This window comes from Megachile rotundata, chromosome 13 (genome assembly GCF_050947335.1).
Source record: "Megachile rotundata isolate GNS110a chromosome 13, iyMegRotu1, whole genome shotgun sequence".
Classification (NCBI taxonomy): Eukaryota; Metazoa; Arthropoda; class Insecta; order Hymenoptera; family Megachilidae; genus Megachile; species Megachile rotundata.
The window spans coordinates 2,345,267-2,365,539 of record NC_134995.1 but is presented as its reverse complement, the minus strand read 5'-3'; the positions used below and the strand labels follow the sequence as shown (position 1 = coordinate 2,365,539).

The window sequence follows — 20,273 nt, the reverse complement described above, 5'->3', positions numbered from 1 at the left end:
TGAAATACGTATCAGTCGTTCCATTCCTTTTAATAATTACAGTTATAATTGATATGCCAAATGAACATTTTTAGAATCGCTATTATCTACACGAAATTGTTTGTGTTGATGAATCTTTGATTCCCTTTCAAGCTCGCCTCATTTTCAAGTAATACATAAGATAAGACACAAGTACGGTATAAAAATATGTATTTAAATTATGTTCTATACCGATGTACACAATCAAATTTCCTATTTATTACAAGAATAAATTAGATGCAAAAAAAACGACGCCTGCAAATGTAATTTTGACATCATGTAATAATATAGTTAGTGAGAGTCACACATGGTGTATCGATAATTGTGATACAAGTATCGACTTGACTAGACAAATAATTGTAAAAGATACTCATGTGTTACGTGCGGGAAGCGCGCGTATAAAGCCTCGAAGATTTGTTTGCCCTAACAAAATTAATTATTACGAGACTTAATGTTTTTTGTGGATTCGGAGACACGCTAGTCCTATACGGGCCCTTTCACAAGATCGCAATGTTTAGAGGATATGACGGAGGCAATTAAAGAAATGTAATTCAAAATAATTAAAATATACAAAAGATTATATTTTGTATAATAAAATATGAAATGGTTAGAATGGTAGTGTATATGATATAATGTGAATTACAATGAATTGAACAAAAATATTGTAAATATCCGAGACGCGCAATTCGAAGATTTGAAGGAGAAGCAATTACTTAAATACAAAATAAAATTATAATCCAGTGAGGGAAACCCCAAAGTTAAATAATTAACTACTGATTTACTTGCCGAAAAATTCATAAAATAGCTGGAAGAATAAAGGAAACAACTCACCAAAAATATCTGTACTTGTATGAATTTAGAATAAATCAACCTCTTGTAAAGTGTGAAATGACGGCTGCGCCTGGTTCCTGAGAAGAACACACACACATGTAAGCGCTTCACCAATGAGAATTTTGAAATTGACCAATTGCTGAATTCAAATAAACTATAAAATAAATTTATACTTTAAAATTTAAAAGAATAGAATTGAATATAATTAAATAGAAAAATAGAATAATATATTGAATGAAAATTTAACGTGATTATTAACGCGAAAGCTTTACGTGAAGATAGAGTCTGTCGCGAGATAGGCTAGGTGTGAAATGAATAAATATTACTCGCAACAGTGTGTTTGCAAGAGGTAAGGTGTTTTAATGTGAACTATGGAGACTATGTGTGATATTACCGAAATGCTATTGAATATAATGTTACGGAATTAGTATAGAATGTTCGATGATGCAGAATCGGAGGCTCGACTGTTTATATCTGTTTTGACGCCCTTCCGCAGTATATATAAACTTTTCGGAGAAGGCGTAACTCCTTACACAGTTGAGGGTGGAGTTATTTTCCTCGCAGAGTCCTCCCATTTTCGACGGGGGAAAGAGTATTGTAAATTAGAATTTGAGAGTCGAAAATGTCCTTCCGGACCGCGCTGACCATGTGGCCTAATGAACCGTAACGGGACATGGCTGGCAGCGTTTATGGTAGGGTAGTCTATTGAGCTACGCACGTCCAAAAAACATAAAATAATTTCGCCGACTTACAGACTTTAGGGTAGGCTTAACTGCCTACACCTAAACATCTGTAAACGGTCAATGCTAATTTCTACCAACGCTGCGAACCATGTGCCGCTACATCACCCCCTTGCCAGTGATAACGCTATACAAAATTTACATGGTCTATATACATACATACATACTTACATACATGAAAATACACTAACAGTAATACAAGATAGAGCGCAAAAAAAACTATATACAGACAAGAAAAACTATTTACATCGGTTACTTATGCCTGATAACGCTCGGTAAATCTAACTATACGGCCATGCCGTGTTTTAATTGGCACAGCTTGTTTCAAAATGCTCTTAGGACTACGGCTTGCTTGATCGCTCGCATTTCGTGTATCGGAAGTATTGTTCGTTACAAGTTGAGTCGGTTCTACATGCGCAGGTTTTAACCTATCGATACTAATGTTTTTCTCACGATCATTAATTAGCACAGTGAAATATTTACTATTACGGTTGATAACTTTATATGGCCCGTCATACAGCGGTTGTAAAGAACGTTTTTCGCCATCATGTCGAATAAATACATGTGTTGATGTGTGTAAATCTTTGTGTATAAATGGTGTATGTGTGCCGTGTCGTGAGGGTTTACAAGGTTGTATGTTTTTCATTGTGTGTTTGAAGCGTGAAACAAAATCGGACGTCACTGGACTATTTTGCTCTTTATTGAAAAATTCTCCCGGTAATTTTAATGTGCATCCGTATACTAATTCTGCTGGAGTTGCGTGCAAATCTTCTTTATATGTGGATCTAATACCTAATAAGACTAGTGGGAGTACCTCGGTCCATTTGTCGGTCTCATGACAACGGATTGCTGATTTTAATTGTCGGTGCAATCTCTCTACCATACCATTAGATGAAGGATGAAAAGCGGTAGTTCTGATATGATGTGAACCAAGACACTGTGTTAATTCTTTAAAAAGTTGAGATTCAAATTGTCTACCCTGATCTGTAGTAATAATAGCTGGAACACCAAAGCGTGATATCCAACCTACTAAAAGGGTGTTTGCTATTGTCTCGGCTGTTATGTCCTCGACCGGCCAAGCTTCTGGCCAGCGGGTAAAGCGGTCGACACAGGTAAGGCAATACCTGTATCCTTGTGAAATGGGTAATGGTCCTACTATGTCAATATGAATGTGATGAAATCGTGAAACCGGTAATGAAAAATTGCCTAACGGAGATGAGGTGTGTCGTGTAATTTTGTTTCTTTGACAAGGAATGCATTGTTTAGACCAAGTGTTACAATCTTTGTTTATAGATGGCCAAACAAAGCGATCAGTAACCAGTCTGCGTGTGGCTTTAACTCCTGGGTGTGATAAATTGTGTAGTGTGTTAAAAATTTGTTTACGTAGGTTTACGGGTACATATGGACGAACGGTAGGAGAAGAAGTGTCGCAAAAAATTTCCAACTCGCGATCTTTAAACGGGAACCTAATTTTTTTTAATTTAAGGGCAGTCTCAGACAGCAAGAGACTTTGAAGCTCTTCATCTGCCTGTTGAGACTGTGCCAATTCCGATAGATCAACGGGTTTATTAATCTCCTGTATTCTGGACAATGCGTCCGCGACTATGTTGTCTTTCCCTGATATGTGTTGAATGTCTGTAGTGAATTGTCCTATAAAATCTAGATGTCTGAACTGTCGTGGAGTGGAACGCTCTGGCCGCTGTTTGAAAGCGTAAACCAGAGGTTTGTGATCAGTGTAAATTGTGAATGCGTGACCTTCAAGGTTGTGTTTAAAACGACGAACTGCGGTGTAAGCGGCTAATAATTCCCGGTCATATGCACTATATTTTCGTTGGGCTGACGAAAGGCTTTTTGTAAAGAAGGACAAAGGCTGCCAGGTATCATCCACCCATTGCTGAAGTGCCGCTCCGATTGCGAAATCAGACGCATCCACGGTAACGCTAAGCTTAGCGCCAGGTACCGGGTGCGCCAGAAGGGTCGCTTCAGCAAGTGCTTCCTTTACCTGGGTGAAAGCAAGTTCGGCTTCTTTCGACCAGGCAATACGAGGATTACCACGAGCAGGTGCACCCTTTAATAAATCTGTTAATGGGACTTGTAATTTTGCGGCGTTAGGGACAAAGCGACGATAAAAATTAAACATCCCTAAAAACGTCGGAGCTCTTTAATATCTTGAGGTTTTGGAAAATTTCTGATGGCATCTACCTTCTCTGAATTTGGAGCAGTACCTTTACTATTTACTGTATAACCAAGAAAATCTATTGAAGTTTGACCGAATGTACATTTAGCAGGATTAATAATGATACCGTATTTTTGAAGTCTATTGAAAAGTTGGCGAATGTGATCTAAATGCTCTTCTTCATTACGCGAAGCTATTAAGATATCGTCTAGATATGCATAACAAAAATCTAAGCCAAATAATACTTCATTAATAAACCTTTGGAATGTTTGAGCCGCGTTCATCAAACCAAATGGCATTTTGACGTACTCAAACAAACCAAAGGGGGTAGTAACTGCTGTTTTTTCTATGTCTGAAGGTTCTATGGGAATCTGATGATATGCTTTAACAAGATCTACTTTGGAGAAAACGGTTTTGCCATGTAATAAACTAGAAAAATCTTCGATATGCGGCAAAGGGTAACGGTCAGGTACTGTACGTGCATTTAGTGCTCGGTAATCCCCGCACGGCCTCCAACCTTTGTCCTTTTTAGGAACCAAATGCAAAGGCGAAGCCCACGGGCTTTTCGAAGGTCTAATTATACCTTCGGCCAAAAGATGCTCGAATTCCTCTTTTACTATTTTTAATTTATCAGGTGCTAACCTACGTGGTTTCGAAAACACGGATGGTCCTTTAGTCGTTTTAATGTGGTGTGTAATGTTGTGTTTTGTGCCTGTATGTGTACGTGTGGGAATGGTGATATCTATGAACTCTGTGAGGATTTTATGGTATGGAGAGTCACCGACAATTGTTTTGATTGAATTTAAATCGGCAATCCCCAGTTTTCCTCGTGACGTTAATTTTGTTTCAGTGTCGATTAGCTGTTTATTCCTTAAATCTACCAACAAGCCGTAATACTTAAGCATATCCGCGCCGATTATTGGTTTTGTGATATCCGCGATTATAAATTTCCACTTGATAATTCGCCGCAATCCTAAATTTAGATTTAAAACGATATCGCCATACGTCGAGATGGTAGAATCGTTCGCGGCATACAAAGTGTATGTGCTTTTGGGAGGATGTCCCTTGACTAATTTTCGCGGATAAACGCTAATATCGGCGCCAGTGTCTATTAAAAATTCTACCTTACTGTCTTTGTCACTTAAGAATAGGCGGCTCGTGGCTGGATCGACGACTTCTGCCGCATCTAAGGTCGATCGGTCTCGTTTCCCTGGTGTTGCTGTTGACGTTGCGGGTAGGTGCAGGGGATGGTGCACCTTGTTGACCTGTCACCGAACCTGCGATGGTACCAGCATACACCTGGCTGCGACGGGCTGGGGCTGCGGCTGTTGTTTCTGCCTCGGCTGGAGCTGCGGCCGTAGTTGCGCCACTTTTTCCGTCCGCGGAAAGTGGATCTCCCTGGATGCGTGGAATTGCTGTGCTTCGCAAGCTCCGCAACTTGCTGTGTTAAACGCGCCATCTGCTCGCACAATAGCTCGAATCGGGTGTCCGTGGACACAGCAGCACATTTCCCGATAGGCGTGATTTCATTGACCTTATCGGCCAATTCCGCCATCTTCTCGAGAGATGCATCCATCTGCGTGGCGAGGATGGTCCGCATTGATGCTGGCAGTCGATTCATCCAGATCGTCCTCAGGAAATTTTCCGGCACTTTAATATCCCCAGCCAGGTTGCGGAGATGGCGTAAAAATTGCGAAGGTGTCCTATCGCCAATTTCTTCATGTTCCAGGAGCTGCTGAATCCGTTGCTCCTGCGATCTGGATAACCTCCGTATAAGCTCCTCCTTGATCTTCTCGTATTTGCCAGTTGCAGGAGGATTTTGTATAACATCCTCGACCTCTTGCAAGCATTTAATGTCCAAAAACGACGTCACATAGAAATATTTTGTGGAATCCACAGTTATGTTGTTGAGTGCGAATTGTGATTCCAATTGATGAAACCAGAGCAGCGGGTTACTGGACCAAAAAGGTGGGACACGTATACCCACACGGTCGATGTTCGACACCTCAAAGGGGTTTGATCCTTGCTGCTGATTTCCACTCTTTTGCGGGCTGAAGAAAACGTCTCTATCTTCATTAGCCATCACTAACACTAAATTCGCACTTATTGAACTAAATATAACTATGTGTGTCTCTATGTAAACTAAGTAAATGTCTGTATGAAGTCTTATATTTAACTGTGTCTTTTTGCACTTTATCACTGTGTTTCCACTAAATCACGTAACACTCACGCCGTGATCACGTCGGGGTCACCAATTGTCGCGAGATAGGCTAGGTGTGAAATGAATAAATATTACTCGCAACAGTGTGTTTGCAAGAGGTAAGGTGTTTTAATGTGAACTATGGAGACTATGTGTGATATTACCGAAATGCTATTGAATATAATGTTACGGAATTAGTATAGAATGTTCGATGATGCAGAATCAGAGGCTCGACTGTTTATATCTGTTTTGACGCCCTTCCGCAGTATATATAAACTTTTCGGAGAAGGCGTAACTCCTTACACAGTTGAGGGTGGAGTTATTTTCCTCGCAGAGTCCTCCCATTTTCGACGGGGGAAAGAGTATTGTAAATTAGAATTTGAGAGTCGAAAATGTCCTTCCGGACCGCGCTGACCATGTGGCCTAATGAACCGTAACGGGACATGGCTGGCAGCGTTTATGGTAGGGTAGTCTATTGAGCTACGCACGTCCAAAAAACATAAAATAATTTCGCCGACTTACAGACTTTAGGGTAGGCTTAACTGCCTACACCTAAACATCTGTAAACGGTCAATGCTAATTTCTACCAACGCTGCGAACCATGTGCCGCTACAGAGTCTTTGTCTGAATTTTGCACTTTAACAAATTCAAGAACAAACTCGTCTCTAAACCACTTCACGGACCCTCGACACGTGTAACGGGCAAGCGGAGGCAATACGCGTAACGGGTAATATAACCACCCGGATGCAAGGACACCGAGCGACGACCATACCTGGGCCCATACCATATACATAGAATAATCCCCATAAAATAAGCAAACCTTGTCCTGTCTCATTTTCGCTAAAGTACTGACTCATAGACCCGGAACTCGCACCCTCCCCTAAAAGATGTACAGGTATAAGAACCCCGAGAAAGACTGGAATAAAGTTAGTTTGGTTGTCAACGTTAAGCACGTCTAATCTTTATTCATTTCCATAACCTTTCCCACTTGGGGTAACATTTTGGCGCGAGAAGACAATTTGACAACTCGGAACACCACCAGATCCAAGGAACCTGTTGGACGCCGAGGGACAAGTCCAGAAAATTGTCACAGCTGGTATCACGGATCAACGAGGACCAGGGTAAGCTAAGACGCTGGCTTTCACTGACTATCAAAATCCTCCTCCCCCCATCGTTGACACAAGCGACGAAGAAATATCTCCAACACGTACGTCCAAAATGACTACCCCCCTTGAAGAAGGCATTCTGGCCCTGAGCAAAACCGTTCAAAATCTTGCTATCGAGTAAGAAAAAATGAACGAGAACATTTTGGCTCTACGTACGGAGAACGAAAACAGGAAGCTGGAAGTCCAGGCTATCCAGAGGATCCTGAACCCTATCCTCACGGACGGCGAAACCGGCGCCAGCCCCGCTGTACAACGGTCAGGCGAAACAAACGAAGGAGTGCCACCCGCCAAGAATTACCAGTCACCGCGTCAATCGAACACACCTCGATCAAGGAACACCCAACCTCATGTGGAGCAAAGGTATGAAGAGAGTCAGTTAAGAGCTAGTGAAGTGATAGACACTATCAAACTTCTCAAAGGTCGGGATGATTCCGGGGTCGAAGATTTTATTAGAATGGTCGATCGTGCTAGAGTTCGCTGCTGCGAACCAAACCTCTTGTTAGACAAAGTATTAGCGCTAAAAATCGTTGATCAGGCCGAACGTAGTATTCGACATATACAAATAAATTGTTATGACGAATTATACGATGCATTAAGAGTAAATGTCGTGCCACTAGTTTCTCCAGACACCGCGAGGGATAAACTAAGTAGAGTATCTCAAGGACATACCGAAAGCGCAATGAATTACACTCTTCGGTTTTCGACCACAGTTAAACGAGTATAGGTACGCGATCCAGAACGATCACACAAGACCAGCCACTCGACAAGTCGCTCTTAGCATCGCGGATAGGGAAGCTGTAAAATTATATACTAGGCATTTGCGTTACGAACTTACCGTATTAGTTTACCCGAAAAACCCTAACACCCTCTCCGAAGCCCACAGCTATGCGCTAGAGGCCGAGATGTTAGAAAACGAGCGTAGGAATGAACGATTATCGAGTAGACAACCTAATAGAGGACCAGCCAGGCCGTTAGAACGATCGACAAATTCCCACCAAAACTTGCGACAATTTAATAGAGTATACGAAAACACCCCTAGACGACCGGTACAAGCAAAATGTAACCGATGCGGAAGACCGGGACATTTCGCGAATCAATGCCAAAATTTTCGATTATCGCCTCAAATCGCACCACCGCCACGAATAAATGTAACCCGAAATGCTTCGAGCACGAACGACATAGAATTACAAAGATCGAGTCACGAACAGGGAAGTTACGGTACATACGAACACGATTTAGAAATGGAACCTTCGGCCGGTTGCTCCTTGACACAGGAGCAGGATTAAATTTAATAAAATCTAAATTAGCAAGCGATCACGAAATTGTGAACGAAGAACGGACATTTTTAATGGGTAATGATAGGCATACTAGTAAAGATAAAATTAGGATAAACTATTTTAATAGGGAACACGAATTTTTTATAGTATCGGATAATTTTCCATTATTAGAAGACGGCATAATCGGACTTCCTTTCCTGGAGAAATACCAATATTCCATAGCTAACAGCAATCTAATATTAGACGGAAGGAGCATAGAGCACGAGACGGAAATCCTTATTCCACCAAAGAAAATCCATACAACAGAAATTCCCATTAACGAACAGCTTTACCTGGTACACTTATACAACCCCACTAACGAAACCCTCATCTACCCCATCCATGAATTGAATCCTTCCCTAGCACAAAGAGTCGAAACTTTAAAGAACACAATTAGTTTAGAACACGTTGACCCGTCATTAAAGGCGAACATAGAAAAGGTGATAGTTTCATATAATGATGTCTTTTCTTTTGACGATGAGGATTTACCATGCACTAGCTTGACTAAGCATGTCATAGAATTAAAAACATCACGACCCATAAACATTAAATCATACAGACCACCCGAAGTACACAAAGAGGAAATAGACAGGCAGGTAGAGAAAATGTTAGATCAGGGAATTATAGAAGAATCAGATTCACCGTATAATTCGCCAATTTGGGTTGTGCCAAAGAAATCGGATGATTCAGGGAAACGGAAGTGGAGATTATTTATCGATTTCAGACGCTTAAATCAAGAAACAGACCAAGACGCCTATCCCTTACCACCCATAGATGAAATTTTAGACCACTTAGATAAATCTAAATTCTTCTCCGCGTTAGATTTAAATTCCGGATTTCACCAGATACCAATGGACGATAATTCAAAAAAGTATACAGCTTTTAGCACGCAACAAGGGCATTTTCAGTATTGTAGAATGCCATTCGGTTTGAAAAATGCGCCCGCAACTTTCCAGCGAATGATGGATAAAGCCTTAGGAGGACTCATTGGAAAAACTTGTTTTGTCTATTTAGACGATATTATTGTATTCGGTACAACTATCGAGGAACACAATCGCAATTTAGCCACGGTTTTACAACGATTAAGGGAGTTAGGACTCAAGCTTCAACCAGATAAGTGTAAATTCCTCAGACCAGAGCTAGAATATTTAGGGCATATTATAACTGCCGAGGGAGTAAAACCAAATCCGGACAAGATTATATCAGTTAAAGAATTTCCGTTACCAAAAACAGCGACAAATGTAAAATCCTTCCTAGGGCTTGCAGGATACTACAGAAAATTTATTCGGAATTTTGCTAAACTTGCTAAACCCCTGACTGACTTAACACAGAAAGACTCACCATTCCGCTGGACAGATTCCCAACAAGCATCCTTTGATATTTTAAAACAGAAACTTTGTGAAGCCCCTATACTTAGATACCCGGATTTCTCTAAACCCTTCACCTTAACTACTGATGCATCCAACATCGGGTTAGGTGCAATCCTGTCGCAGGAAGGACATCCTTGTTGCTATATTAGTCGGACCCTTAATAAAGCTGAGATAAATTATACCACCACCGAAAAGGAATTGTTAGCAATAGTTTGGGCTACCAAAAGATTGCGGCAATATCTTCTAGGGAAAAAATTTAAAATCTTAACCGACCACCAAGCCCTTAAATGGTTATTTAATGTAAAAGACCCATCATCCAGATTATTACGTTGGCGGCTACGGCTCGAAGAATATGAATATGAAATTGAGTATACAAAGGGAAAGGAGAACACGGCAGCAGATTGCCTATCCCGCATGTATCCCATAACCCAAGACAGTACAGACAATTCGGACTTAGATACTGACACATTAGAACAGACTCAGCTTTTTACAGACTACAATAATTGGAAACAGAATCTTGTCCCGACATATGTTTTACCCACTCGTCCTAATCCAGTAGGCAAAGTATGGAAACCACTCCATAAAAGCATGTTAGGCCCGTATGATCCTTTAAAGTGGTTAATTAAGATAGATCGAATCATACAAATTACCGTAGAGTCACAATATACCATATTAAAATTATATTTACCGGAACGGTTCGAATTAGTAGAATTATTAGAAATCCGACAAATCTTAACATACTTAGGATATAGATACTCCGACCAGATTGAAATCGTGTTCTCCGAAAATCAAATCGAACTAAGCAGGGAAGAACAATTAGAATTAGTAAAAGAGTGCCATAACAGCAATATTGCACAGCACTTTGGGGAAAATAAAACATTGAAACGCGTACAGGAAAGGGCTAAGTGGATTAATATGGAAAAAGACGTGGTTGAATTTGTGAAAAGTTGCGAAACGTGCCAACGTGGAAAATTAATTAGGATCCGCGGAAAAGAGCAAGCCGTTATCCCCGATACACCTCACGAACCAAACGACAAAATCGCGATGGACATACTTGGACCACTAACACCTACCAACAGAGACAACAAATACATCCTCTCAATACAAGACGTACTGACGAAGTACTTAGTATTAGTCCCATTAAAAGAGATTAGCACTGCCACAATTATAGACGAACTCCTACGACATTACATTTATATATTTTCGGCACCCAAACATATATTAACCGACCAGGGCTCAAATTTTATTAGTAGGTTAATGCAAGAATTTGAATCGCAGTTCCAAATCAGGCATATTAAAACAATAGCATTTCACCCAGAATCTAACGGTAGTTTAGAAAGAACGCATAGCACGATATTAAATTTAATAAGAACTTGTATGCGCGATAAGAACAATGAATGGGACGAGAACCTGCAGTTCGTTTGCATGGGTTTTAACACCGCCGTTCACGAGTCAACCGGGTATACTCCATTTGAATTGACATTCGGTCACAAAGCGAACCTTCCTTCGACTATAGCAAGTACGCCTCTACTGTCTAAGGAAGAATTATTCAAACATTGGAAGCAAAGACATAATTCCTACATTAATCAGGCTAGACAACGGTTGGAAAAAACCAAAGAAAGGACACAGCATCGGAGTAACCAGAACATCATCCGCACTCAACCGGTATTCAATGTGGGGGACTACGTGTTCTTACACAATGACAATGTTAGGAAAAATAAACTAGAACCAGAATGGCTTGGACCGTATCCCATCCTAGAAACCTCCTCCCCAACCTACACCATACAAGTACGAGACACACTTACAGCTAAAGTACACGGCAATAGATTAAAACCCTGTATCTTCCGATTTTCAGATGCTGCTTCTAATAATGTTCCTTGCGATAACGCAAACAGTCCTGACGCTTCATAACGTTAGTCTAGGTAAATTAGATGTATTTGCGGAAATAGAAAACAACGTTCAGTTATATAATCAAGAGTGGACGCTAATTGTTAATATTAATACAGACTTTATTGAGAAACAATACAACAATATTCTAGAACTATTCGATAATACATCGAGAAGTTATGTTACAGGAAGTAAACCCAACTATGAAATCTCCATTCTTCGTAATCGGTTATCTAATGTAAAGACGATTAAGGATAATTTACGTATATTATTAGGATCTAAAACTAGAAATAGGAGAGGTTTAATTAATGTAATTGGTAGCATTTCGAAATCCTTATTTGGTACGCTAGACGAGGACGATTTGAAACTTTTAAACGCAAATATCGAGGCGTTATTTAAAAATCAAAATAAAACGAATGTAATAATTGCGAATCGAACTAAAATCATCAAAGCTGCAATCAATAATCCAAATGTAGAATTGTTACAAAATCTCTACCAAGAAAGTATAGACTTCTATAATCAGACGAACAAAAAACTAGCATTACAAAATCGGTTCCTCGCCATAACATCATTAATAGCTAAATTAGAAATGGATCTAGATGTACTAATAACTGCTATACATATCGGACAAAACAGAATAATTCATTCTCGCATTTTAAAACCTAGAGAGTTCATCCGCCACTTAAAGAAACTAGAGAATAAGGGATTGAAAAGGTCCTCTATTCCCCTAACGGAAGATAACTTCCAAACATTAATTAGTATTAGCACTGTAAAAATTCTTACGCAACGCAGTAACATAATTTATTATATTAATACACCTGTATTAAACGCCGAAACTTGGCATCTGACCAAATTGTATCCAATACCGCGTTACAATGCGTTAGTAAAAGCTCACACAATTATTATAATCCCGCACTACTATTACCTTACAAGAGAAACAAATTACATTGCTGTAGACGAAACATACCTGACTAAACAGTGTAAAAACATTCACGAACACCTTTTCTGTAAGCAAACATTACCTATCCACAATGTTATTTCGAAACCAAACTGCGAATCCCAAATATTGTTAAAACCAAGCGAGCGCCTAGAAAAATGTGTGATAAAACCCGTTAATATCGATGAAATAACTTTTATACACCTATCAGCTAGCAATAGATATATTATTGTTCCGGAAAAACCACTCGATGTACAAATAGCCTGTAAAAAGATCGAGACAGTTAGGTTTTCAGAGCCTACTCTCGTATCCAATATAGATGACTACACGTTTGTCACAAATAACAACTTGTTTAGAACTATGGGAAGCTCCAGAAAGCTAACTTTCGAATCAATTTATAAAAATGCTGTACATATTAACTTTACCTGCGAACTAGAAGACCTGAAAGATGCCATACCAGAGTTACCCTTGCGATTAGATCATAAGACTATAAGTAATTATAATAATCAATTAGATAATATCGAAAAACAACTGGAAAGACTAGCCACTTATAGGCGCACCAAATCTTGGAAAGTAACGGCTATGTCAACCACGCACTACATTGGGTATATATCAATAGGCCTTATCGGACTCTGGCTACTGAAAAAGGCGGGAGCAGGCAGGCTCTTACCTAGCGGCATTTGTATCAATCTGTTCTGCCAAACCAGCACACAGAATCAATTAACACCAGTAGGAGAACCATCGGCATCACGCCCGCACGCCCAAAGCAGTTCATCACAACCTATAGAGCTGTCAGTCATCAAGGAAATCAACATTCCCACTATAGATTCCACAACACCGCTAAACTTAAAAAAACGCATAAGATTTGGAGGATCAAATCGAAGATAACAAGGGGGATGTGTAACGGGCAAGCGGAGGCAATACGCGTAACGGGTAATATAACCACCCGGATGCAAGGACACCGAGCGACGACCATACCTGGGCCCATACCATATACATAGAATAACCACCATAAAATAAGCAAACCTTGTCCTGTCTAATTTTCGCTAAAGTACTGACTCATAGACCCGGAACTCGCACCCTCCCCTAAAAGATGTACAGGTATAAGAACCCCGAGAAACACTGGAATAAAATTAGTTTGGTTGTCAACGTTAAGCACGTCTAATCTTTATTCATTTCCATAACCTTTCCCGCTTGGGGTACGGAAGTCACCCGCGAGTAAGAGTTTCCCCATAACACACGCACCTCGCGATTATACACTGAAGAGTGTCGCAATTTGCACCTCTCGGAGAAGACCAGAGTGGGCCTAGTCCGAAATTGTTTATGTTGCATTGATATGCGCCTAACGAATTAGGCTGCGAGTCCAATGCGTAAGAGACCGTGATTCGTTAATTAGGTGGTGATGGTGGGTGCATGTGTTCCTCCCCCGTCTAACTCTTATCTCTCTCTCTCTTCCTATATAGTTCTTTTCCTTTACTCTTGAGCTATGGGCTATTGATTAACTATTAAATAATTTTTACATGTATAACCAATACAGTATAAAGTGTTAATTTGCACACATTATAAAAATTTAGAATGAAACATTATCTATTTCGTTTTACAATTATTAAAGTTAAATTGCGCTCGATACTGTAACTATTGTAGGACTGATTGACGTATGCGTATTTATAATAACGGTATAATGAAATACTATGGGCAATTTATACAATATTGTAGTGTTACAAAGACAATTTCTATTACAATTCTATATTGCGTCACGGGCCTTTGAGGAACATTCCAGAACGCTTGGTGTTATCGGACCACACGAGTGTGACTTGCGTTTATAATTGGCGGTTCGGAGAAGTAGAATGATCTAAGATTTTGGCCATGGGACCACGTTGATTTCAAGGAAGGAATGTGTTATATTAACAATCTTAGTTTAGTCGCCAAAAGATAGTCTATCTAATAACATAAAAAACCGTTACTACGTTCGATCAGGGTGTTCCCAGAATGCAATACGCATTATCGATACACATCCGGTCGGTCAAAACTACAAAGGTAATTTTGAAAAATATTCCTGTTCGGAACGTAATACATGTAATTGGAACGATGCAATGGAATGGTCGCGGATTTCAAAAAGGTGTGGTCTCAACAAAATTAAAGCATGATGAATATATGGCAAAAGAAAGCTCGAATGGATTAACTATACTAAAATGGAAAAACAGACGTGATGTTCTGGAGGTACAATTGTGTAAAACCAAAAATTCTTATCGATTATAATGAAGGAAAATGACACATAATTGTTTCCAATCAAATGTTATTGTGAAGAATTGTCAGGTGTATATTGAAAATAAGTATATTTAATTGTAATAGTGTGGGTCCTATACGTCATCCGTAGTTGGAAAATCTTAAAAAAAAATGCTAAAGTATTGTGCAATTATGTACAATATTTCTTTTAAATTGCACCAAATGATTTGAATCTTTTTGAGAAATTAGCAGAATTAGTTTACTGTTCTTATTGTTTTGAAAATGTTGCAATTATTCGGAACTGCGAAGAAGTGAGTGACAGTCAGTTTCCCAAACTTATTTTCACGAAAATATAAAATTTTTCAAGTTTATTTTATATAGACACCAAAAATTAACTCACTTTCATTCGTCTCACTATGTATCATTGACTATTATTCTCCTGTAAAAGGATGATAATAATTTGATGCGACTTGCACTTTTTTGACTGCTTTTTGTGACTCTGCAAAACTTTGGTACACACTAATCACTATTTCTCCAACAAATACGGCGCAAATACATGTAGCCGAGTTTTAACCAACTTTATAAAGGGAAATATTTAACGATAATTGCACAATCTATAAAATCAAAGAGTAATTATTATTTGTAAACATGCGAGATAAATACAAGTCCGACCGTGCAATCTTTTCATTATGTATATTAGATTTTTCTAATACCAGTAGCCATAGAAAGGTACTAAAATAGTAATGAAAAATCGTATAGTAAGTTTGAATAGGTCGTTACAGAGAGTGCTTTATGATTCAAACTTATGCTGATTTTTATAATAAAAAAGAAAGTTAACGTCCATTGTCATGTTGGATTCCAGGAGAATTTACAACACACTTTATTATAAAAAACTCGAACAACTTTATTAGGTCGACTAACAATCAGTTCTAGACTCTTTCTGGCACTTTTGTACATTGCAAGGTTTATATGTATATACTATTGCTGGAGATAGGTTCAGGTAGGGACGGTGGTCAAGGAACTGTGTGACTCAGGACGGGTGCAAGGTCCAGGATGCGTAAGGAGTAGAAATCGTTTCCATTTGTGTGTTTGTTGGTGATGAGTCTGTAGTGTTTGCTATCTTATTTGTTTGGACGCGTTGGTCATCCAACAGTCATGTTCTGTAATTTCGGTATTTCTCACTTTTCAGAGTAAGTAACTTAATTAGGCTTACACAAAAGTTGCGTAAATGTGGTACAAAAGTAGTTTATCTGAGCCTATAAGTTGTATTTGAAGAATAAATGTAATCAAAAAGTCGTCGTTGGGTCATTCCACGCTGAATCGGTTACTTTCGGATGTCACTATCTGCGATTTTGCTCTAATAAAAATCTGTTACAGTCCATGTGAAATTAGAGAAGGGAGGGGGTTAAGTAATCATTTTGCTATTATGATCGGTTGTTTTGTACTACTAATCCCGCTCGCTAGTTGAACACGCAACTCGCTCCAAAAAAAAAAACGGAAAAAAAGAATTTGTTTAAATTTTGCAACATTTTATAACAAACTGACTGAATTAAGAAAAATATTTTAAAATATCCCAATCCTTTATGAATAAAACAAAAAAGAAATTACTTAAATTGATTGAGTAGTTTTTGGAAAAAAAATTCGCAAGTGAAGCCCATTTTTGCAAAAATGAGAAAAAATTCCAAACTTTGAAGGCTTGTTATTCCTTAACAAAATCGAAGCCGGCAAAATGATGACTTAACTCCCCCTCCCCCCTCTAATTTCACATAGACTCCAACACATTTTGATTGGAGCAAAATCGCAGATGGTGACATTCAAAAGTGATCGATGTGGCGTGGAATGACCTAGTTTTCTACTGATAGAATCAAAGGAAAAAGGCTATGACGGGAATTTGCGTACAATTCCAATCAGTGGTAAAATTTAATCATGTAAAAATTGAGATTGGTAATTAAAGTAAAGAAATTATAACGTAAAGTTGATATATTTGTATAATTTCAATATAATCTGTATCCATCCTATTCTAGGGTCTGTCGTTATTGCAATCAAATGCAAAAGAACGATAAATTATAATTTTGTTTTCTTACTTACCTATGTATCTGTAACTTTGTATTGCCAAAAACGAATATCATGCAATGTCCGACAGTATTCGATTGCAATGAAATAAAATTTGGTACGTCCATTTTCTTATTCATGCATGATGTGCAAACATCTTAAAAGAAATGAGTTTAGTGCTGTAAAATGTAAGGCCTGACGCTTTAAAATAAGCCTGTGCTAATGGTTGAGCAATGTTTTTCTATGAAATTATAACAATACGATTATGAACCATTTTTTCACAAAAGGGTATAGCCGGATAAGGTAGTCAAATGTGCCCTTGAGTCGAATTTGAAATTCGATTCGTCAGTCGGTAGCATATCCAAAAAAAAAATATCTCACACCAAGTTTCAACCCTCTATCTCATCCGTGGGGGTAGTAAAAGGGAAAAAACGAAATTCCGGTTTTTGTGTTCAACACTAGCGATGTCTCAAGCCAGTAGAGGACCAGCCTTCTCACCCATATATACTATTACCACTGCCGATGTCATAACAACAACTACGACCTCAATATCTTATCGAAATAGACAGCACACACAACAAGCTATGCCTATTATGTCGACACGAGTCACACATACCAACTCACCTCATTTAGACACGACTATTTTCGAAACTCTCAATACAAACAGAACACGCAAACGGATAATTTCACAAGACCCATCAATACTAGCTGATATAATACAAACCGATATGGACACTACAGATTCAAATATTCCATGGCAACAGACACAAACACGAAAATACAAAAGAAATAGGCAAACGGTGCAAAACAGTACACCTATTGCAAAGAAACAAGCTTTCAATTCCAATGCTCATAATTCACAAAATTCTAATAGATTTACTGTATTAAGTCATATCGACCCCGAAATAACTCAAATATATAAAAACAAAAAAGGAATACAAAAACCACCCCCAGTATTCATGTGTAACATCCCTGAAGAATTTTTAAACTTTTATTGCAGTGTCATTTCTTCAATTATCGACTGTATTTCTCCCTTACCGACCGCGACATTAGACAAATCGAGTATCATAAGAATTCAGTAAACTGTCGGTAATAAATATATAATTCTATAAGGAAAATTCCGCAATGCTATGTGTTTACGTGCCGCGAAGCTAGCCCCGAATTTCCTGGAATCCTAGCAAAGCTTAGAGAAGGATAGAAATACATTTTACAATTTCGATATTATTAATTATCAAAAACCATTAGTTAAACAAATCAGTCAATATATATCGAGCGTATTAATATTATGATATCCGGAAATAGAGTCAGATGTTAGTTTATTGCAGTATATATTGTAAATTATAATATTATTCAACGGAATGTTCTAAAAGCATCGTATGCTTATACATTTAGCTCCGATTTGTATAGAAGTCGTGCACAGCGTATAGAAAGAGATAGAAAATGCAATTTCATTAAAACACTATTAAATTACTATTTTTATATCAGAAATGTAAACCATAATGTAGAATGCGATATTTATAATGTAATTAAACCGTTCGTTTGTACAATTAATGTCTAATCACGAATTTATAAGACAATTATATATTTCGACGTTATGGGGGTTTTCCGAGAATTCGCCAGGCTGGCGAGTATAAAAGGCCGAGCGGAGCTCGCCAAAATCGCGGAACAGTTTTCGAAGTCGAGCCAGCTAGAAGTCTTCAGATAAGTATAACCGGAGGCGCGCGTTGGCTGTCGTGGCGAGCGCACGTGTTCGGGGGTCGCTCCGCGATAAATTACAATTTTTGGTGGGAAAAATTGGTTTAAGTGTGATAAATAATGTTGTGAAGTGAGGGGAGACCGTGGGGGAAGTGGGCGGTGAAATTTCGTGAAAATCGGAAGTGGAATAGTGAAGTTATAAATAAAAAACGAAATTTCGATAATGGCGACCTCCACGCGACGCGAGGAAAAGCATGGGGTGCAAACCCATGAGTAATCGAAAGCGAGGAAACGAGTGTTCGGACCGACGCGACCGCGGAATAAAATAACGACTCAAACCTGCGAAGGAGGAAACCGGTGTCAGCCTGGTCATAGCACCATTAGGGGGCACAAAACGGTGACCAACGGAGCGGGGGAGAGGAGGGAGAGGGGTCAAATTGAACCAAACACCCTTCTGATTAACTGCTGATTCAGCAAGGAACCCAGTCGTCAGCCTGGTCATGGCACCATTAGGGGGCGACAACGGGGACCGAGTGGGATCGGCGGGAGAGAAGAAGGAGAAAACAAGACACGATCGATCGAACTACTCAAACTTGCAAAGGAGGAAACCGGTGTCAGCCTGGTCATAGCACCATTAGGGAGCACAAAACGGGGACCGACGGAGCGGGGGAGAGGAGGGAGAGAGGTTAAACTGAGCAGAGGATCCTTCTGATCAACTGCTGATTCAATTAGGGACCCAGTCGTCAGCCTGGTCACAGCACCATTAGGGGACGGATTGAGAACCGAGGGAAAGTGCTGGAAGAGAGAAAAGAAATAAATACCGAGAGCAATGGGCTCATGTAGCGTTGTGGAGAAAGACTGGGGCGAAATAGGAACGCGAAAAGGGAAAAACGGGCGGCGAAACACGGGGGAATCGGGACAAGCGAAACGACAAAACGAAAAACGGAAATAAGACGCGGAGCGGAAATGCTAGGGATACAAGCAAATATCACCGAAATTGCGCAGGGGGAGGGGACGAGAAACAGCACAACACGTTACATATAAAACAGCGCGGGGACGAGGGGTGGGGGGGGTGGGGGGGCGACGGGACCGTAGCAGAGGCTAGAATAGGATTAATAGCGGTAATCAAGCATAGGTAGGAGGCAGATAGTTAAACACGGAGTATTTATCAATCGACGAGCGAGGGAGTAGGGGGTGGGGGTGGGGGGTGGGGGTAGGGGTGGAAAAACAGAAAATTAGATATGAGCGACAGGCAACACAAATGATAGGCAACAAAGAGCAGATTATAAACGATACTTAGGTGGGAAATGGTGGGGAGAGGTCGCGGTTTTACCGTATGTTTTCGCCCACCGAGAGGCGGCTTTGAGGGGGCGTGCAGGTTCAGTGAAGGTCAGTGCGTAACGCGCGGGAGCCTTCCCTAGTCCCTGACGCAGCCTCTCGGGTCAAATCTCTTTGGTTGAAGCATCCGCTCTCCACGCATGGACCACACTCGCGAAAAAGGGGGGGGGGGAGGGGGGTAGTCTTCATCCACAACTGCGAGCGATGGCCTAGACCAGGTACACTATGCCCCATCCGGTAAGGAAGCCTGGCGGGTTGCCGCCAACCTCCGCTTAGCGGGGGCGAGAGACAGTTTTAGTGAGTAGGACGTGGAAACCGCCC

General features: G+C 39.9%; 1 protein-coding gene across 1 annotated transcript; it reads right to left on the bottom strand.

Annotated features, from left to right (window-relative positions):
• Positions 1 to 4,951: 4,951 nt before the first annotated feature.
• LOC143265679 (uncharacterized) lies at positions 4,952 to 5,848 on the bottom strand. The gene has a single exon (XM_076539235.1). The coding sequence runs from the start codon at positions 5,846 to 5,848 to the stop codon at positions 4,952 to 4,954; it is 897 nt and encodes a 298-aa protein (XP_076395350.1).
• Between the last annotated feature and the right edge of the window lie 14,425 nt (positions 5,849 to 20,273).

Excerpts from the sequence above, each read along its gene's own strand:
- LOC143265679 (XM_076539235.1), bottom strand. The coding sequence starts at position 5,848 with ATGGCTAATGAAGATAGAGACGTTTTCTTCAGCCCGCAAAAGAGTGGA.